Below are 21,027 nucleotides of genomic sequence, written 5' to 3' on the forward strand. Positions count from 1 at the left end.
TTTTGAGGGAAGAAATGGGGATTTGATGGTGCTGAGGGTGCTGCTGCTGTGGGTTGGAAAATTGAGAAAAGTGAGGAAAAATGAGGAAAAATTTTGGGAAAAAAATGGGAATTTTGGGGGATAATGAGGAGTTTTGGGAGGGTTAAGAGGGATATTGGGGGAAAAATGGAAATTTTGTGGGAAAAATGGGGAGAAATTGGGGGAAAAATTGGGAATTTTGAGGGAATAAAAGGGGTTTGAGGGTGCTGCTGTGGGTTGGGAAATGTGGAGAAAAGTGAGGAAAAATGAGGAAAAATTTGGGGAAAAAATGGGAATTTTGGGGGATAATGAGGGGTTTTGGGAGGGTTAAGAGGGATATTGGGGGGAAAATGGGGATTTTTGTGGGAAAAATGGGGAATTTTGTGGGAAAAATGGAGATTTGGGGGAATAAATGGGGAATTTGAGGGTGATGATGGTGCTGTGGTGAATTGGGAAATTTGGGGAAAAGTGAGGGAAAATGAGGAAAAATTTGGGAAAAAATGGGAATTTTGGGGGATAATGAGGAGTTTTGGGAGGGTTAAGAGGGATATTGGGGGGAAAAATGGGAATTTTGTGGGAAAAATGGGGAATTTTGAGGGAAGAAATGGGGAATTTGAGGGTGCTGCTGTGGGTTGGGAAATTTGGAGGAAAGTGAGGAAAAATTGGGAAAAATGTGGGAAAAAAATGGGAATTTTGGGGGATAATGAGGAGTTTTGGGAGGGTTAAGAGGGGTTTTGGGGGAAAAATGGGGAATTTGGGGGAAAAAATGGGGAAAAATTGTGGGAAAAATGGGGAATTTTGGGGGAATAAAAGGGGATTTGAGGGTGCTGCTGCTGTGGGTTGGGAAACGTGGAGAAAAGTGAGGAAAAATGAGGAAAAATGTGGGAAAAAAATGGGAATTTTGGGGGATAATGAGGGGTTTTGGGAGGGTTAAGAGGGATTTTGGGGGAAAATGGGAATTTTGAGGGAAAAATGGGGAATTTTGAGGGAAGAAATGGGGAATTTGAGGGTGCTGAGGGTGCTGCTGTGGATTGGGAAACCCGGAGAAAAGTGAGGAAAAATGAGGAAAAATTTTGGGAAAAAATGGGAATTTTGGGGGATAATGAGGGTTTTGGGAGGGTTAAGAGGGGTTTTGGGGGAAAAAATGGGGAATTTGTGGAAAAAATGGAGATTTTGTGGGGAAAAATAGAGAATTTTGAGGGAAGAAATGGGAATTTGAGGGTGCTGCTGCTGTGGGTTGGGAAATGTGGAGAAAAGTGAAGAAAAATGGGGAAAAATTTGGGAAAAAATGGGAATTTTGGGGGATAATGAGGGGTTTTGGGAGGGTTAAGAGGGATTTTGGGGAAAATGGGGAATTTTGTGGGAAAAATGGGGAATTTTGTGGGAAAAATGGGGAATTGGGGGGAATAAAAGGGGATTTGAGGGTGCTGCTGCTGTGGGTTGGGAAATGTGGAGAAAAGTGAGGAAAAATGAGGAAAAATTTAGGGAAAAAATGGGAATTTTGGGGGATAATGAGGAGTTTTGGGAGGGTTAAGAGGGATTTTGGGGAAAAATGGGGGAATTTGGGGGAAAAATTGGGAATTTTGTGGGAAAAATGGGGAATTTGGGGGAGAAAAGGGGGTTTGAGGGTGCTGCTGCTGTGGGTTGGGAAATGTGGAGAAAAGTGAGGAAAAATGAGGAAAAATTTGGGAAAAAATGGGAATTTTGGGGGATAATGAGGGGTTTTGGGAGGGTTAAGAGGGATTTTGGGGGGAAAAATGGGGAATTGGGGGGAAAAATGGGGAATTTTGTGGGAAAAATGGGGAATTTGGGGGAGAAAAGGGGGTTTGAGGGTGCTGCTGTGGGTTGGGAAATGTGGAGAAAAGTGAGGAAAAATGGGGAAAAATTTGGGAAAAAATGGGAATTTTGGGGAATAATGAGGAGTTTTGGGAGGGTTAAGAGGGATTTTGGGGGAAAAATGGGAATTTTGTGTGAAAAATGGAAATTTTGTGGAAAAAAATAGAGAATTTTGAGGGAAGAAATGGGGAATTTGAGGGTGCTGAGGGTGCTGCTGCTGTGGGTTGGGAAATTGAGAAAAGTGAGGAAAAATTTGGGAAAAATTTGGGAAAAAATGGGAATTTTGGGGGATAATGAGGGGTTTTGGGAGGGTTAAGAGGGATTTTGGGGGAAAAATGGAGATTTTGTGGGAAAAATGGAGATTTGGGGGAATAAAAGGGGATCTGAGGGTGCTGCTGTGGGTTGGGAAATGTGGAGAAAAGTGAGGAAAAATGAGGAAAAATTTGGGAAAAAAATGGGAATTTTGGGGGATAATGAGGGGTTTGGGAGGGTTAAGAGGGATTTTGGGGGAAAATGGGGATTTTGTGGGAAAAATGGGGAATTTTGTGGGAAAAATGGAGATTTGGGGGAGAAAAGGGGGTTTGAGGGTGCTGCTGTGGGTTGGGAAGCCCAGAGAAAAATGAGGAAAAATGAGGAAAAATGTTGGGAAAAAAATGGGAATTTTGGGGGAAAATGAGGAGTTTTGGGAGGGTTAAGAGGGATTTTGGGGGGAAAATGGGAATTTTGTGGGAAAAATGGGGAAAAATTGGGGGAAAAAATGGAAATTTGGTGGAGAAAAGGGGGTTTGAGGGTGCTGCTGTGGGTTGGGAAATGTGGAGAAAAGTGAGGAAAAATGGGGAAAAATTTGGGAAAAAAATGGGAATTTTGGGGGATAATGAGGGGTTTTGGGAGGGTTAAGAGGGATTTTGGGGGAAAAAATGGAAATTTTGTGGGAAAAATGGGGAATTTTGTGGGGAAAATTAGAGAATATTGAGGGAAGAAATGGGGAATTTGAGGGTGCTGCTGTGGGTTGGGAAATGTGGAGAAAAGTGAGGAAAAATGGGGAAAAATTTGGGAAAAAAATGGGAATTTTGGGGGATAATGAGGAGTTTTGGGAGAGTTAAGAGGGGTTTTGGGGGGAAAAATGGGGATTTTGTGGAAAAAATGGGGATTTTGTGGGAAAAATTGGGAATTTGGGGGGAATAAAAGGGGGTTTGAGGGTGCTGCTGTGGGTTGGGAAATGTGGAGAAAAGGGAAGAAAAATGGGGAAAAATTTGGGAAAAAAATGGGAATTTTGGGGAATAATGAGGAGTTTTGGGAGGGTTAAGAGGGATTTTGGGGGAAAAATGGGGATTTTGTGGGAAAAAATGAAAATTTTGTGGGAAAAATGAGAGAATTTTGAGGGAAGAAATGGGGTATTTAAAGGTGCTGCTGTGGATTGGGAAATGTGGAGAAAAGTGAGGAAAAATGGGGAAAAATTTGGGAAAAAAATGGGAATTTTGGGGGATAATGAGGAGTTTTGGGAGGGTTAAGAGGGATTTTGGGGGAAAAATGGGGATTTTGAGGGAAAAAATGGATATTTTGTGGGAAAAATGGGGAATTTGAGGGAATAAAAGGGGGTTTGAGGGTGCTGCTGTGGGTTGGGAAATGTGGAGAAAAGTGAGGAAAAATGGGGAAAAATTTGGGAAAAAATGGGAATTTTGGGGGATAATGAGGAGTTTTGGGAGGGTTAAGAGGGATTTTGAGGGAAAAATGGGGATTTTGTGGGAAAAAATTAAGATTTTGTGGGAAAAGTGGGGAATTTTGAGGGAAGAAATGGGGGTTTGAGGGTGCTGAGGGTGCTGCTGCTGTGGGTTGGGAAATTTGGGGAAAAGTGAGGAAAAATGGGGAAAAATTTGGGAAAAAAATGGGAATTTTGGGGGATAATGAGGGGTTTTGGAGGGTTAAGAGGGATTTTGGGGGAAAAAAGGGGAATTTGTGGGAAAAATTGGGAGTTTGGGGGAAAAAAAGGGGGTTTGAGGGTGCTGAGGGTGCTGCTGCTGTGGGTTGGGAAATTTGGGGAAAAATGGGGAAAAATTGGGATTTTTTTTTGGATTTTTGGGAGTTAGAAGGGAATTTTAATGGGAAGTTTTGAGGAATTTGGAGGGGAAAATTTTTGGGGAATTTGATGGAATTTTGGGGAATTTTTAATGGGAATTTGGGAGAAGTTTTAGGAATTTTGAAGGGAATTTTTGGGGGATTTTTTGGGAAATTTGATGGGGGATTTTTGGGACTTTTTGGAAATATTTGAGGAATTTTTATGGGGAACTTGAGGGAATTTTTGGGAATTTTTAAAGGGAATTTGGAGGAATTTTTGGGGGATTGTTTTGGAAGTTGGATGGGAAATTTGAGGCAATTTTGGGGGGAATATTTGGGAATTTTTGGGGAATTTTTGAAGGGAATTTTTGGGGGATTTTTTGGGAAATTCGATGGGGGATTTTTGGGACTTTTTGGAAATATTTGGGAAATTTTTAATGGGAATTTTTGGGGGATTTTTTGGGAAATTTGATGGGGAAATTCGATTTAATTTTGGTCACTTTTGGGGGGATAAATTTGAAATTTTGAGAGGGAAAATTTAGGATTTTGGGCAAAACTTTTGGGGGATTTTTGTGGAATTTTGAGGGGAATATTTGAGAATTTTTGGGGAATTTTTGAAGGGAATGTGGAGAAAATTTGGGGAATTTTTAATGGGAATTTTATTGGGAACTTGGAATTTTTGGGAATTTTTAATGGGAATTTTGGGGAACTTTTGAAGGAAATTTTTGGGAAATTTGATGGGGAATTTTTGGGAATTTTTGGGGAATTTTTGAAGGGAATGTGGGAAAACTTGGGGAATTTTTATGGGGGATTTTGGGGGAAAATTTTTTGGACTTTTTATGGGGAATTTGAGGGAATTTTTGGGAATTTTTAAAGGGAATTTTTGGGAATTTTTGGGGGATTTTTTGGGAAATTTGATGGGGGATTTTTGGGACTTTTTGGAAATATATGGAGAATTTTTAATGGGAATTTTTGGGGGATTTTTTGGGAAATTTGATGGGGAAATTCGAATCAATTTTGGGCAGAATTTTGGGGGGAAATATTTGAAATTTTGAGGGGAAAATTTAGGATTTTGGCTGAAACTTTTGGGGGATTTTTTTGGAATTTTGAGGGGAATATTTGGGAATTTTTGGGGAATTTTTGAAGGGAATGTGGGGAAAGTTTGGGGAATTTTTATGGGGGATTTTTGGAACTATTTGGGGAATTTTTAATGGGAATTTTATAGGGGAACTTGGGGGAATTTTTGGGAATTTTTAAAGGGAATTTGGAGGAATTTTTGGGGGATTTTTTGGGAAATTTGATGGGGGATTTGAGGCAATTTTGGGTGGAATATTTGGGAATTTTTTGGGAATTTTTGAAGGGAATGTGGGGAAAATTTGGGGAATTTTTATGGGGAATTTTGGGGGAAATTTTTTGGGACTTTTTGGAAATATTTGGGGAATTTTATGGGGAACTTGAGGGAATTTTTGGAAATTTTTAAAGGGAATTTGGAGGAATTTTTGGGGGATTTTTTTGGAATTTTTGGGGAAATTTAAGGCATTTTTGGGGGGGAATATTTGGGAATTTTTGGGGAATTTTTGAAGGGAATTTTTGGGGAATTTTTATGGGAATTTGGGAGAATTTTGGGGGGATTTTTTTGGAATTTTTATGGGAAATTTAAGGCATTTTTATGGGGAATATTTGGGAATTTTGGGGGAATTTTTAGAGGGAATGTGGGGAAAATTTGGGGAAATTTTGGGGGGAAATTTTTTGGGACTTTTTATGGAGAATTTGAGGGAATTTTTGGGAATTTTTAAAGGGAATTTGGAGGAATTTTTGGGGGATTTTTTGGGCAAATTTGATGGGTAAATTCAATTTAATTTTGGTCACTTTTGGGGGGATAAATTTGAAATTTTGGGGGGGAAAATTTGGGATTTTGGCCGAAACTTTTGGGGGATTTTCGTGGAATTTTAAGGGGAATATTTGGGAATTTTTGGGGAATTTTTGAAGGGAATGTGGGGAAAATTTGGGGAATTTTTATGGGGATTTTTGGACATATTTAGGGAATTTTTAATGGGAATTTTATGGGGAAGTTTTGGGAATTTTTAATGGGAATTTGGGGGAACTTTTAGGAACTTTTGAAGGGAATTTTTGAGAAATTTGATGGGGAATTTTTGGGGAATTTTTGAAGGGAATGTGGGGAAAATTTGGGGAATTTTTAATGGGAATTTTATTGGGAACTTGGAATTTTTGGGAATTTTTAATGGGAATTTTGGGGAACTTTTGAAGGGAATTTTTGGGAAATTTGATGGGGAATTTTTGCGAATTTTTGGGGAATTTTTATGGGGATTTTTGGAAATATTTGGGGAATTTTTAATGGGAATTTTTATGGGTAATTTTAGGGAAAAACTTGGTGAATTTTTAATGGGAATTTTGAGGAATTTTTGGGGGATTTTTTGGGAAATTTGATGGGAAATTTGAGGCATTTTTGGGGGGAATATTTGGGATTTTTTGGGGAATTTTTGGGGGGGTTTTGGAGAAAATTTGGGGAATTTTGGGAGGAAATTTTTTGGGACTTTTTATGGGGAATTTGAGGGAATTTTTGGGAATTTTTAAAGGGAATTTGGAGGAATTTTTGGGGGATTTTTTGGGAAATTTGATGGGAAATTTGAGGCGTTTTTGGGGGGAAATATTTGGGAATTTTTGGGGTGTTTTTGAAGGGAATGTGGGGAAAATTTGGGGAATTTTTATGGGGGATTTTTGGAACCATTTGGGGAATTTTATGGGGAACTTGGGCGAATTTTTGGGAATTTTTAAAGGGAATTTGGAGGAATTTTTGGGGGATTTTTTGGGAAATTTGATGGGGGAATTTGAGGCATTTTTGAGGGGAATATTTGGGAATTTTTTGGGAATTTTTGGGGGGGTTTTGGGGAAATTTTTGGGAATTTTTAATGGGAATTTTGGGGAACTTTTAGGAACTTTTGAAGGGAATTTTTGGGGGATTTTTTTGGGAAATTTGAGGCAATTTTGGGGGAAAATTTTTTGGCACTTTTTGGAAATATTTGGGGAATTTTTGGGAATTTTTAAAGGGAATATGGGGAATTTTGGGGGGAAATTTTTTGGGACTTTTTATAGGGAACTTGAGGGAATTTTTAATGGGAATTTGGAAGAATTTTTGGGGGATTTTTTTGGGAATTTGATGGGAAATTTGAGGCAATTTTGGGGGGAATATTTGGGAATTTTTGGGGAATTTTTGAAGGGAATTTTTGGGGAATTTTTATGGGAATTTGGGAGAATTTTGGGGGGATTTTTTTGGAAGTTTTATGGGAAATTTAAGGCATTTTTGGGGGGAATATTTGGGATTTTTTGGGGAATTTTTGGGGGGGTTTTGGAGAAAATTTGGGGAATTTTGGGGGGAAATTTTTTGGGACTATTTATGGGGAATTTGAAGGAATTTTTGGGAATTTTTAAAGGGAATTTGGAGGAAATTTTGGGGGATTTTTTGGGAAATTTGATGGGTAAATTCAATTTAATTTTGGCCACTTTTGGGGGGATAAATTTGAAATTTTGAGGGGGGAAAATTTAGGATTTTGGGCGAAACTTTTGGGGCATTTATCTGGAATTTTGAGGGGAATATTTGGGGAATTTTTGAAGGGAATGTGGGGAAAATTTGGGGATTTTTGGAACTATTTGGGGAATTTTTAATGGGAACTTTATAGGGAACTTGGGGAAATTTTTGGGAATTTTTAAAGGGAATTTGGAGGAATTTTTGGGGGATTTTTTGGGAATTTCGATGAGGAAATTCAATTTAATTTTGGCCACTTTTGGGGCGATAAATTTGAAATTTCGCGGCAAAAAATTCACAATTTCAGCCCAAACTTCCAGCACATTTTCCTCCAATTTTCACCTACAAATTCAGGATTTTTTACACAATTTTCACCTCAAACTTCTGGAATTTTCCCCCAGACCCCCTCCCCTGTGCGGGGCCGTCCCGGCCGCCGGCGATTACGTGGCCAAGCCTGGGGACAAAGTGGCCGCCAGGGTGAAGGCGCTGGAAGGGGACGAGCAGTGGATCCTGGCCGAGGTGGTCAGCTACAGCCACGCTGCCAACAAGTGAGTCAAACCCCCAAAAATTCAAAATTTTCTGCCCAAAATCCGATTTTTCCTAAAATTCAATTTTTACACCAAAATTCCGTTTTTTTCCGCGTCAAAATTGGATTTTTTTTGGTCAAAATCTGATTTTTTTCCACCCAAAATTTCCTTTTTCCACTCCAAAACCCACCCAAAATTTTTCCTCCCAAAAATCCATTTTTTTCCGCGTCAAAATCGGATTTTTTTTGGTCAAAATCTGATTTTTTTTGGTGAAAATGTGATTTTTTTCGGTCAAAATCTGATTTTTTTGGCCCAAAATTTTCCTTTTTTCACCCTAAAATCCAATTTTTCCACACCAAAACCCACCCAAAATATCGATTTTTTTCCGCGTCAAAATCGGATTTTTTTCAGTCAAAATCTGATTTTTTTCAGCCTAAAATTTCCTTTTTTCACCCCAAATATCCGAATTTTTTTTGAGTCAAAATTTAAATTTTTTTGGGTCAAAATTCCCTTATTTTTTTCAGCCCAAAATTCAAATTTTTGAAATGAAAATTCCCTGTTTAGACCCAAAATTCCTGTTTTTTGTCACAAAAATGAAATTTTTGGGGTTGAAATTCCCTATTTTTGACCCAAAAATTTCCTTTTTTCACCCCAAAATCCAATTTTTTCCAAAATCCCCTTTTTCCCCTCCAAAATCCAATTTTTCCACTCATAAATCCATTTTTTTCCGCGTCAAAATTGGATTTTTTTTGACCCAAAATTTTCTTTTTTCACCCCAAATTCCAATTTTTCCCCAAATCCCCTTTTTCCATTCAAAAATCCAATTTTTCCGCCAAAAAATCGATTTTTTTCCGTCAAAATCTGATTTTTTTTGGCCCAAAAATTCCCTTTTTTCACCCCAAAAATCCAATTTTTCTGCCCAAAATCCAATTTTTCCCAAAATCCCCTTTTTCCTCTCAAAAATCCATTTTTTTCCGCGTCAAAATCGGATTTTTTTTGGTCAAAAATCGATTTTTTCCTGTCAAAATCTGATTTTTTTTGGCCCAAAATTTCCTTTTTTCACCCCAAATATCCAATTTTTTTGGGTCAAAATTCCTTTTTTTTATCCCAGCCCAAAATTCAAATTTTTGGGATCAAAATTCCGTATTTTGACCCAAAAGTCGAATTTTTTGGGTTGAAATTCCCTTTTTTTTGACCACAAAATTTCCTTTTTTCACCCCAAAAATCCAATTTTCCACCCAAAATCCAATTTTTCCCAAAATCCCCTTTTTCCACCCAAAAATCCATTTTTTTCCGCGTCAAAATCGGATTTTTTTCGGTCAAAAATTGATTTTTTTCCATCAAAATTTGATTTTTTTCACCCCAAAATCCCCTTTTCCCACCCCAAAATCCAATTTTTCCCAAAATCCCCTTTTTCCTCCCAAAAATCCATTTTTTTCCACGTCAAAATCGGATTTTTTTTGGTCAAAATCTGATTTTTTTTAGCCCAAAAATTTCCTTTTTTCACCCCAAAAATCCAATTTTTTTTTGTGCCAAAATTTAATTTTTTTTGGGGCCAAAATTCCCTTATTTTTTTCAGCCCAAAATTCAAATTTTTGGGCTCAAAATCACCTTTTTCCAACCAAAATAAAAATTTTTTGGCTTAAAATCTTATTTATTTTCCTCAAAATTCAAGTTTTTTCTTCAAAAAATCCCTTTTTAAGCCAAAAATTCAAATTTTTTTGTTTAAAATCCCTTTTTTGATCCAAAATCCCCTTTTTTAACCCCAAAAATCAAATTTTACCATCAAATTTGGCTTTTTTTGGGCTGAAAATTGTTTTTTTTGACCACAAAATTCACATTTTTGGTTTGAAAATTCAGATTTTTTAATGGATTTTTGTGTTTTTTTCTCAGGTACGAAGTTGATGACATCGATGAGGAGGGAAAAGAGTGAGTGAGAAAATTATTCCCCAAAAATCCAAATTTTTCCCAATTTTTCCCCATAAAAATCTGAATTTTTCTCCCAAATTAATCCCATTTTTTTCTGCAGAAAAATCCCAATTTTTCCCTTTATAAATCCCAAATTTTTTCCAGTAAAAATTCCATTTTTTCCCCAAAATAATTTTATTTTTTTCTCAATAAAATTCCCATTTTTTCCCCTGTAAAAATCCCCAATTATTCCCCAAAAATCCCAATTTTTTCCCCATTTTCCCCATAAAAATCTCAATTTTTCTCCCAAATTAATCCCATTTTTTCTGCAGAAAAATCCCAATTTTTCCCTTTAAAAATCCCAAATTTTCTCCCATAAAAATCCCAAGTTTTCCCATAAAAATCCCATTTTTCCCTCAAAATAATTCTATTTTTTTCTCAATAAAATTCCCAATTTTACCTCCTAAAAACACCAATTTTTCCCATAAAAATCCCAAATTTTCTCCCATAAAAATCCCATTTTTTCCCCAAAACAATTCTATTTTTTACTCAATAAATTTCCCAATTTTTTCCCATTTTTCCCCATAAAAATCTCAATTTTTCTCCCAAATTAATCCCATTTTTTCCTGCAGAAAAATCCCAATTTTCTCCCATAAAAATCCCAAATTTTTTCCAGTAAAAATTCCATTTTTTCCCCAAAATAATTCTATTTTTTTCTCAATAAAATTCCCATTTTTTCCCCTGTAAAAATCCCCGATTATTCCCCAAAAATCCCAATTTTTTCCCCATTTTCCCCATAAAAATCTCAATTTTTCTCTCAAATTATTCCCTTTTTTTTTGCAGAAAAATCCCAATTTTTCCCTTTAAAAATCCCATTTTTTTCTGCACAAAAATCCCAATTTTTCCCTTTAAAAATCCCAAATTTTCTCCCATAAAATTCCCATTTTTTCCTCAAAATAATTCTATTTTTTTCTCAATAAAATTCCCAATTTTCCCTGTCAAAATCCCAATTTTTTCCCCATCTTTCCCCATAAAAATCCCAAATTTTCTCCCATAAAAATCCCATTTTTTCCCCAAAATAATTTTATTTTTTCTCAATAACATTCCCAATTTTTTCTCCATTTTCCCCATAAAAATCTCAATTTTTCTCCCAAATTAATCCCATTTTTTCTGCAGAAAAATCCCAAATTTTTTATTTAAAAACCCCTTTTTTTCCCTAAAATAATTCTAATTTTTTCTCAATAAAATTCCCAATTTTACCTCCTAAAAATACCAATTTTTTTCCTCATAAAAATCTCCAATTATTCCCCAAAAATCCCAATTTTTCCCCATTTTTCCCCATAAAAATCTCAATTTTTCTCCCAAATTAATCCCATTTTTTTCTGCAGAAAAATCCCAATTTACCCCTTTAAAAATCCCAAAATTTCTCCCATAAAAATCCCAAATTTTTTCCAGTAAAAATCCCATTTTTTCCCCAAAATAATTCTATTTTTTTCTCAATAAAATTCCCAATTTTCCCTGTCAAAATCCCAAATTTTTCCCCATTTTTCCCCATAAAAATCTCAATTTTTCTCCCAAATTAATCCCATTTTTACTGCAGAAAAATCCCAAATTTTTTCCAGTAAAAGTCCCATTTTTTCCTCAAAATAATTCTATTTTTTTCCCAATAAAATTCCCAATTTTACCTCCTAAAAATCCCTATTTTTTCCCCATTTTTTCCTCATAAAAATCTCAATTTTTCCCCCATAAAAACCCAAATTTTTTCCCATTTTTTTCCTCATAAAAATCCCAAATTTTTCCCTCTATTTCCCCATAAAAATCTGACATTTTCCCAAAGAAAATCCCAATTTTCCTCAATAAAAATCCCAAATTTTCCCCCTAAAACCCCAATTTTTGCCCATAAAAATCCAAATTTTTTCGCATTTTTCCCTCATAAAAACCAAATTTTTCCTCTTTTCTTCACCAAAAAAATCCCATTTTTTTCCCCATAGAAATCCCATTTTCTCCCCTGGTTTTCCCCCATAAAAACCCAAATTTTTTCCCATTTTTTTCCCCAATAAAAATCCCAAATTTTCTCCAATTTTCCTTCTATAAAACCCCAATTTTTCCCCACTTTTTCCCCAAAAAAATCCAATTTTTTCCCCATAGAAATCCCATTTTCTCCCCTGTTTTTTCCTCATAAAAATCTCAATTTTTCCCTATGAAAATCCCATTTTTTCCTCATAAAAATCCCAAATTTTCTCCCAATAAAAAACCCCAATTTTCCCCATAAAACCCCCAATTTTTTCCCCAAAAAAATCCAATTTTTTCCCCATAGAAACCCCATTTTCTCCTGTTTTTTCCTCATAAAAATCCCATTTTTCCCCCATAAAAACCCAAATTTTTTTCCACTTTTTCCTCATAAAAATCCCAAATTTTCCCCCTTAAAACCCCAATTTTTACCCATAAAAATCCAAATTTTTTCGCATTTTTCCCTCATAAAAATCCAATTTTTCGTCTCTTTTTCACCAAAAAAATCCCATTTTTTCCCCATAGAAATCCCATTTTCTCCCATGTTTTTTCCTCATAAAAATCTCAGTTTTTCCCCCATAAAAACCCGAATTTTTTCCCATTTTTTCCTCATAAAAATCCCAAATTTTTCCCTCTTTTTCCCCATAAAATCTGACATTTTCCCAAAGAAAATACCAATTTTCCCCAATAAAAATCCCAAATTTTCTCCAATTTTCCCTCATAAAAATCCTATTTTTCCTGTCTTTTTCCCCAAAAAAATCCTTTTTTTTCCCCATAGAAATCCTGTTTTATTCCCAAATTTTTCCTTCTAAAAATCCCAAATTTTCTCAAATTTTTCCTCTATAAAACCCCAACTTTTACCCATAAAATCCCAATTTTTTCCCATTTTTCCCTCATAAAAACCCAATTTTTTCTCTCTTTTTCACCAAAAAAAAATCCCATTTTCTCCCCTGGTTTTTTCCCATAAAAATCTCAAATTTTCCCCCATAAAAACCCAAATTTTTTTCCCATTTTTTCCTCATAAAATTCCCAAATTTTCCCCCTAAAACCCCAATTTCTGCCCATAAAAATCCAAATTTTTTCGCCTTTTTCCCCTCATAAAAAATCCAGTTTTTTCTCTCTTCTTCACCAAAAAATCCAATTTTTTCCCCATAGAAACCCCATTTTCTCCCCTGGTTTTTCCTCATAAAAATCTCAATTTTTCCCCCATAAAAACCCAATTTTTTTTCCCATTTTTTCCTCATAAAAATCCCAAATTTTCCCTCATTTTCCCCAATAAAAATCCCAAATTTTCTCCAATTTTCCTTCTATGAAACCCCAATTTTTTTCCCATTTTTTCCTCATAAAAATCCAATTTTTTCCCCACTTTTTCACCAAAAAAATCCCATTTTTTCCCCATAGAAATCCCATTTTCTCCCCTGGTTTTTCCTCATAAAAATCTCAAATTTTCCCCCATAAAAACCCAAATTTTTTCCCATTTTTTCCTCATAAAAATCCCAAATTTTTCCCTCTTTTTCTTCATAAAAATCTGACATTTTCCCAAAGAAAATCCCAATTTTCCCCAATAAAACTCCCAAATTTTCTCCAATTTTCCCTCTATAAATCCCCAATTTTTACCCATAAAAATCCAAATTTTTTCGCATTTTTTCCCCCATAGAAACCCAAATTTTTTCCCATTTTTCCCTCATAAAAATCCCAAATTTTCATCCTAAAATCCCAATTTTTGCCTATAAAAATCCAAATTTTTTCCCATTTTACCCCATAAAAATCCAATTTTTTCTCACTTCACCAAAAAAATCCAATTTTTTCCCCATAGAAATCCCATTTTCTCCTTTGGCTTTCCCCCATAAAAACCCAAATTTTTCCCATTTTTTCCTCATAAAAATCCCAAATTTTCCCTGCAAAAAATCCAATTTTTTCCTTTTTTTTCCCCAAAGAAAATCCCAATTTTCCCCAATAAAAATCCCAAATTTTCTCCGATTTTCTCTCTATAAATCCCCAATTTTTTCCTCACTTGTTCCCCAAAAAAATCCAATTTTTTCCCCATAGAAATCCCATTTTCTCCCGTTTTTTCCTCATAAAAAATCTCAATTTTTCCCTATAAAAACCCAAATTTTTTCCCATTTTTTCCTCATAAAAATCCCAATTTTCCCTCATTTTCCCCAATAAAAATCCCAAATTTTCTCCAATTTTCCTTCTATAAAACCTCAATTTTTCCCCACTTTTTCCCCAAAAAAATCCAATTTTTTCCCCATAGAAATCCCATTTTCTCCCCTGTTTTTTCCTCATAAAAATCTCAATTTTTCCCCCATAAAAACCCAAATTTTTTTCCCATTTTTTCCTCATAAAAATCCCAAATTTTCCCCCTAAAACCCCAATTTTTGCCCGTAAAAATCCAAATTTTTTCGCATTTTTCCCTCATAAAAACCAAATTTTTCCTCTTTTCTTCACCAAAAAAATCCCATTTTTTTCCCCATAGAAATCCCATTTTCTCCCCTGGTTTTCCCCCATAAAAACCCAAATTTTTCCTATTTTTTCCCCAATAAAAATCCCAAATTTTGTCCGATTTTTCCCTCATAAAAATCCCATTTTCTCCCCTGGTTTTTCCCCATAAAAATCTCAAATTTTCCCCCATAAAAACCCAAATTTTTTTCCCATTTTTTCCTCATAAAAATCCCAAATTTTCCCCTTAAAACCCCAATTTTTACCCATAAAAATCCAAATTTTTTCGCCTTTTTCCCTCATAAAAACCCAATTTTTCCCCTCTTTTTCACCAAAAAAATCCAATTTTTTCCCCGATAGTAATCCCGTTTTCTCCCCTGGTTTTCCCCCATAAAAACCCAATTTTTTCCCATTTTTTTCTCATAAAAATCCCAAATTTTCCCTCTTTTTCCCCATAAAAATCTGACATTTTCCCAAAGAAAATCCCAATTTTTCCCTATAAAAATCCCAAATTTTTCCCCATAAAAATCACATTTTTTTCCCAATAAAAATCCCATTTTCTCTCCTGGTTTTTCCTCATAAAAATCCCAAATTTTTCCCTCTTTCTCCCCATAAAAATCTGTCATTTTCCCAAAGAAAACCCCAATTTTCCCCAATTTTCACTCTATAAAACCCCAATTTTTTCCCCATTTTTCCCTCATAAAACCCCAATTTTTCCCCACTTTTTCCCCAAAAAAATCCAATTTTTTCCCCATAGAAATCCCATTTTCTTCTGTTTTTTCCTCATAAAAATCTCAATTTTTCCCCTTAAAATCCCAAATTTTCACCTTAAAACCCCAGATTTTCTCCCATAAATATCCCATTTTTCTCCCTCTAAAAAACCCCAATTTTCCCCATAAAACCCCCAATTTCTACCCCAAAAAAAACCAATTTTTCCCCCAAAATTTCTCATTTTTATTCTCTTTAACTTCCCAGGCGCCACACCCTCAGCCGCCGCCGCATCATCCCCCTGCCCCAATGGAAAACCAACCCCGAGACCGATCCCGAGGCTCTGTTCCACAAGGACCAGCTGGTGCTGGCCCTGTACCCCCAAACCACCTGCTTCTACCGGGCCCTCATCCACGCCCCGCCCCAGCGCGTGAGTTTGACCCAAAATCCCCCGAAATCGCCCCAAAAATCCTCAAAAAAATGAAAATTTTAGGTTAAAAATCAAATTCAAAATGGCCGCCGTGAGGGCGCTGAGGGAGCTTGGTTGCTAAGGGGCGGGGCTTGTTGCTAGGGTTGTGTTACCATAGAAGGAAAATGCAGAGGGGTTGCTAAGGGGTGTGGCTTGTTGCTAGGGTGGTGTTACCATATAAGGAAAATGTTTAAAGAGTGCCCTGTGAGGGGTTGCTATGGGGCGTGGCTTGTTGCTAGGGCAGAGTTGCCATTTAAGGGGTTGCTAAGGTGTGTGGCTTGTTGCTAAGGGAGGTGTTACCATATATGGGAAATACTAAAGCCTTGTATTATGAGGGGTTGCTAAGGGGCGCGGCTTGTTGCTGGGGCAATGTTGCCATATAAGGGAAATGCTGAGGTAGTGCCCTATGAGGGGTTGCTAAGGGGTGTGGCTTGTTGCTAGGGTGGTGTTACCATATAAGGGAAATGCTGAGGTAGCCCTGTACCCCCAAACCACCTGCTTCTACCGGGCCCTCATCCACGCCCCGCCCCAGCGCGTGAGTTTGACCCAAAATCCCCCGAAATCGCCCCAAAAATCCCCCAAAAAATGAAGATTTTAGGTTAAAAATCGAAATCAAAATGGCCGCCCAGAGGGGGTTGAGGGAGCTTGGTTGCTAAGGGGCGGGGCTTGTTGTTAGGGCAGTGTTGCCATATAAGGGAAATGCAGAGGGGTTGCTAAGGGGTGTGGCTTGTTGCTAGGGTGGTGCTACCATATAAGGAAAATGTTTAAAGAGTACCCTGTGAGGGGTTGCTAAGGGGCGGGGCGTGTTGCTAGGGCAGTGTTACCATATAAGGGAAATGTTGAGGTAATGTCTATGAGGGGTTGCTAAGGGGTGTGGCTTGTTGCTAGGGAAGTATTACCATATATGGGAAATACTAAAGCATTGTTTTATGAGGGGTTGCTAAGGGGCGTGGCTTGTTGCTAGGGTAATGTTGCCATATAAGGGAAATGCTGAGGTAGTGCCCTATGATGGGTTGCTAAGGGGCGTGGCTTGTTGCTAGGGTGGTGTTACCATATAAGGGAAATGCTGAGGTAGCCCTTTACCCCCAAACCACCTGCTTCTACCGGGCCCTCATCCACGCCCCACCCCAGCGCGTGAGTTTGACCCAAAATTGGCAAAAATCGCCCCAAAAATCCCCAAAAAAATGAAAATTTTAGGTTAAAAATCAAAATCAAAATGGCCGCCGAGAGGGGGCTGAGGGAGCTGGGTTGCTAAGGGGCGGGGCTTGTTGCTAGGGCAGTGTTGCCATATAAGGAAATTGCAGAGGGGTTGCTAAGGGGTGTGGCTTGTTGCTAGGGTGGTATTGCCATATAAGGGAAGTGTTGAGGTAATGTTTATGAGGGGTTGCTAAGGGGTGTGGCTTGTTGCTAGGGCAGAGTTGCCATTTAAGGGGTTGCTAAGGGGAGTGGCTTGTTGCTAAGTGAGGTGTTACCATATATGGGAAACACTAAAGCATTGCTTTATGAGGGGTTGCTAAGGGGCGGAGCTTGTTGCTAGGGTGGTGTTGCTATATAAGGGAAATGCTGAGGTAGTGCCCTATGAGGGGTTGCTAAGGGGTGTGGCTTGTTGCTAGGGTGGTGTTACCATATTGGGGAAATGCAGAGGCGTTGCTAAGGGGCGTGGCTTGTTGCTAGGGTGGTGTTACCATATAAGGGAAATGCTGAGGTAATGTCTATGAGGGGTTGCTAAGGGGCGTGGCTGGTTGCTAAGGGAGGTATTACCATATATGGGAAATACGAAATCCTTGTTTCATGAGGGGTTGCTAAGGGGTGTGGCTTGTTGCTAGGGTGGTATTGCCATATAAGGGAAATGTTGAGGTAATGTCTATGAGGGGTTGCTAAGGGGTGTGGCTTCTTGCTCGGGTGGTGTTACCATATAAGGGAAATGTTGAGGTAGCCCTGTACCCCCAAACCACCTGCTTCTACCGGGCCCTCATCCACGCCCCACCCCAGCGCGTGAGTTTGACCCAAAATCCCCCAAAATCGCCCCAAAAATCCCCCAAAAAATGAAAATTTTAGGATAAAAATCAAATTCAAAATGGCCGCCGAGAGGGTGCTGAGGGAGCTTGGTTGCTAAGGGGCGGGGCATGTTGCTAGGGTGGTGTTACCATATATGGGAAATGCAGGGTGGTTGCTAAGGGGTGTGGCTTGTTGCTAAGGGAGGTGTTACCATATATGGGAAACACTAAAGCATTGTTTTGTGAGGGGTTGCTAAGGGGCGTGGCTTGTTGCTAGGGTGGTGTTGCCATATGCGGAAAATGCAGAGGGGTTGCTAAGGGGTGCGGCTTGTTGCTAGGGTGGTGTTACCATATAAGGGAAACACTAAAGCATTGTTTTATGAGGGGTTGCTAAGGGGCGGAGCTTGTTGCTAGGGTGATATTGCCATATAAGGGAAGTGTTGAGGTAATGCCCTATGAGGGGTTGCTATGGGGGTGGCTTGTTGCTAGGGCAGAGTTGCCATTTAAAGGGTTGCTTAGGGGTGTGGCTTGTTGCTAGGGTGGTATTACCATATATGGGAAATATTGAGGCATTTTATGAGGGGTTGCTAAGGGGCATGTCTTGTTGCTAGGGTGGTGTTACCATATAAGGAAATTCCAGAGGGGTTGCTAAGGGGTGTGGCTTGTTGCTAGGGCAGAGTTGCCATTTAAGGGGTTGCTAAGGGGTGTGGCTTGTTGCTAGGGTAGTGTTGCTATATATGGGAAACACTAAAGCATTGTTTTATGAGGGGTTGCTATGGGGCGGGGCTTGTTGCTAGGGAGGTGTCACCATATATGGGAAATATGAAAGCCTTGTTTCATGAGGCATTGCTAAGGAGCGTGGCTTGTTGCTAGGGTAATGTTGCCATATGAGGGAAATGCTGAGGTAGTGCCCTATGAGGGGTTGCTAAGGGGTGTGGCTTGTTGCTAGGGCAGTGTTGCCATTTAAGGGGTTGCTAAGGGGTGTGGCTTGTTGCTAGGGTGGTATTACCATATATGGGATATACTAAAGCATTGTTTTATGAGGGGTTGCTAAGGGGCGGAGCTTGTCGCTAGGGTGGTGTTACCATATTAGGGAAATGCAGAGGTGTTGCTAAGGGGCGTGGCTTGTTGCTAAGGGAGATGTTACCATATATGGGAATTACGAAAGCCTTGCTTCATGAGGGGTTGCTAAGGGGTGTGGCTTGTTGCTAGGGTGGTCTTACCATATAAGGGAAATGTTGCGGTAGCTCTGTACCCCCAAACCACCTGCTTCTACCGGGCCCTCATCCACGCCCCGCCCCAGCGCGTGAGTTTGACCCAAAATTGGCCAAAATCGCCCCAAAAATCCCCAAAAAAATGAAAATTTTAGGTTAAAAATCAAATTCAAAATGGCCGCCGAGAGGGTGCTGAGGGAGCTTGGTTGCTAAGGGGCGGGGCTTGTTGCTAGGGTGAGATTGCCATATAAGGTAATAATGAGTCTGGCCTGTGAGGGGTTGCTAAGGGGTGTGGCTTGTTGCTAAGGGAGGTCTTACCATATATGGGAAATACTAAAGCCTTGTTTCATGAGGGGTTGCTAAGGGGTGTGGCTTGTTGCTAGGGTAATGTTGCCATATAAGGGAATTGCTGAGGTAGTGCCCTATGATGGGTTGCTAAGGGGTGTGGCTTGTTGCTAGGGTGGTGTTACCATATAAGGGAAATGTTGAGGTAGCCCTGTACCCCCAAACCACCTGCTTCTACCGGGCCCTCATCCACGCCCCGCCCCAGCGCGTGAGTTTGACCCAAAATCCCCCGAAATCGCCCCAAAAATCCCCAAAAAAATGAAAATTTTAGGATAAAAATCAAATTCAAAATGGCCGCCGAGAGGGTGCTGTGGGAGCTGGGTTGCTAAGGGGTGTGGCTTGTTGCTAGGGTGGCATTACCATATATGGGAAATACAAAGGCGTTTTGTGAGGGGTTGCTAAGGGGCGTGGCTTGTTGCTAGGGAGGTGTTACCATATATGGGAAATACGAAAGCCTTGTTTCATGAGGGGTTGCTAAGGGGCGTGTCTTGTTGCTAGGGTGGTGTTACCATATAAGGGAAATGCAGAGGGGTTGCTAAGGGGTGTGGCTTGTTGCTAAGGCAGGTATTGCCATAGATGGGAAATACGAAAGCCTTGTTTCATGAGGGGTTGCTAAGGGGTGTGGCTTGTTGCTAGGGTAATGTTGCCATATAAGGGAAATGCTGAGGTAGTGCCCTATGATGGGTTGCTAAGGGGCGTGGCTTGTTGCTAGGGCGGTGTTATCATATAAGGGAAATGTTGAGGTAGCCCTGTACCCCCAAACCACCTGCTTCTACCGGGTCCTCATCCACGCCCCGCCCCAGCGCGTGAGTTGGACCCAAAATCCCCCGAAATCGCCCCAAAAATCCCCCAAAAAATGAAAATTTTAAGTTAAAAATCAAAATCAAAATGGCCGCCCAGCGGGCGCTGAGGGAGCTGGGTTGCTAAGGGGCGTGGCTTGTTGCTAGGGCAGTGTTGCCATATAAGGAAATTGCAGAGGGGTTGCTAAGGGGTGTGGCTTGTTGCTGGAGAGGTGTTACCATATATGGGAAATACGAAAGCCTTGTATTATGAGGGGTTGCTAAGGGGCGTGGCTTGTTGCTAGGGTGGTATTGCCATATAAGGGAAGTGTTGAGGTAATGTCTATGAGGGGTTGCTAAGGGGTGTGGCTTGTTGCTAGGGCAGAGTTGCCATTTAAGGGGTTGCTAAGGGGTGCGGCTTGTTGCTAGGGTGGTGTTACCATAGAAGGGAAATGTTGAGGTAGCCCTGTACCCCCAAACCACCTGCTTCTACCGGGCCCTCATCCACGCCCCGCCCCAGCGCGTGAGTTTGACCCAAAATCCCCCGAAATCGCCCCAAAAATCCCCAAAAAAATGAAAATTTTAGGTTAAAAATCAAATTCAAAATGGCCACTGAGAGGGGGCTGAGGGAGCTTGGTTGCTAAGGGGCGGGGCTTGTTGCTAGGGTGGCATTACCATATATGGGAAATATGAGGGCATTTTATGAGGGGTTGCTAAGGGGTGTGGCTTGTTGCTAGGGTGGTGTTACCATAGAAGGGAAATGTTGATGTAGCCCTGTACCCCCAAACCACCTGCTTCTACCGGGCCCTCATCCACGCCCCGCCCCAGCGCGTGAGTTTGACCCAAAATCCCCCGAAATCGCCCCAAAAATCCCCCCAAAAATGAAGATTTTAGGATAAAAATCAAAATCAAAATGGCCGCCGAGAGGGCGCTGAGGGAGCTTGGTTGCTAAGGGGCGGGGCGTGTTGCTAGGGTGGTGTTGCCATATAGGGGAAATGCAGAGGGGTTGCTAAGGGGCGTGGCTTGTTGCTAGGGAGGTAGTGCCATATAAGGTAAATGCAGAGGGGTTGCTAAGGGGTGTGGCTTGTTGCTAGGGTGGTGTTACCACATATGGGAAATACTAAAGCATTGTTTTATGAGGGGTTGCTAAGGGGCGTGGCTTGTTGTTAGGGCAG

General features: G+C 39.5%; 1 protein-coding gene and 1 long non-coding RNA gene across 4 annotated transcripts in view; both read left to right on the top strand.

Annotated features, from left to right (window-relative positions):
- SGF29 (SAGA complex associated factor 29) overlaps window positions 1-21,027 on the top strand; it is a 36,002-nt gene that overhangs the window by 12,723 nt on the left and 2,252 nt on the right. For 2 of the 3 annotated variants that reach the window (XM_074558000.1, XM_074558001.1), the window contains 3 exons: window positions 7,855-8,001; window positions 9,874-9,909; window positions 15,316-15,478. In XM_074558000.1, the coding sequence (XP_074414101.1) occupies window positions 7,855-8,001; window positions 9,874-9,909; window positions 15,316-15,478 (346 nt within the window). The remainder of the gene's footprint in view (window positions 1-7,854; window positions 8,002-9,873; window positions 9,910-15,315; window positions 15,479-21,027) is intronic. The other variant, XM_074558002.1, reaches the window with a different exon arrangement.
- Window positions 15,485-17,569, top strand: LOC141731609 (uncharacterized). Its single transcript, XR_012583641.1, has 2 exons — window positions 15,485-16,115; window positions 16,715-17,569. It is a non-coding gene; the product is annotated as an uncharacterized LOC141731609 (long non-coding RNA).

This window comes from Zonotrichia albicollis, chromosome 24 (assembly GCF_047830755.1).
Source record: "Zonotrichia albicollis isolate bZonAlb1 chromosome 24, bZonAlb1.hap1, whole genome shotgun sequence".
In the NCBI taxonomy this organism is placed as follows: Eukaryota; Metazoa; Chordata; class Aves; order Passeriformes; family Passerellidae; genus Zonotrichia; species Zonotrichia albicollis.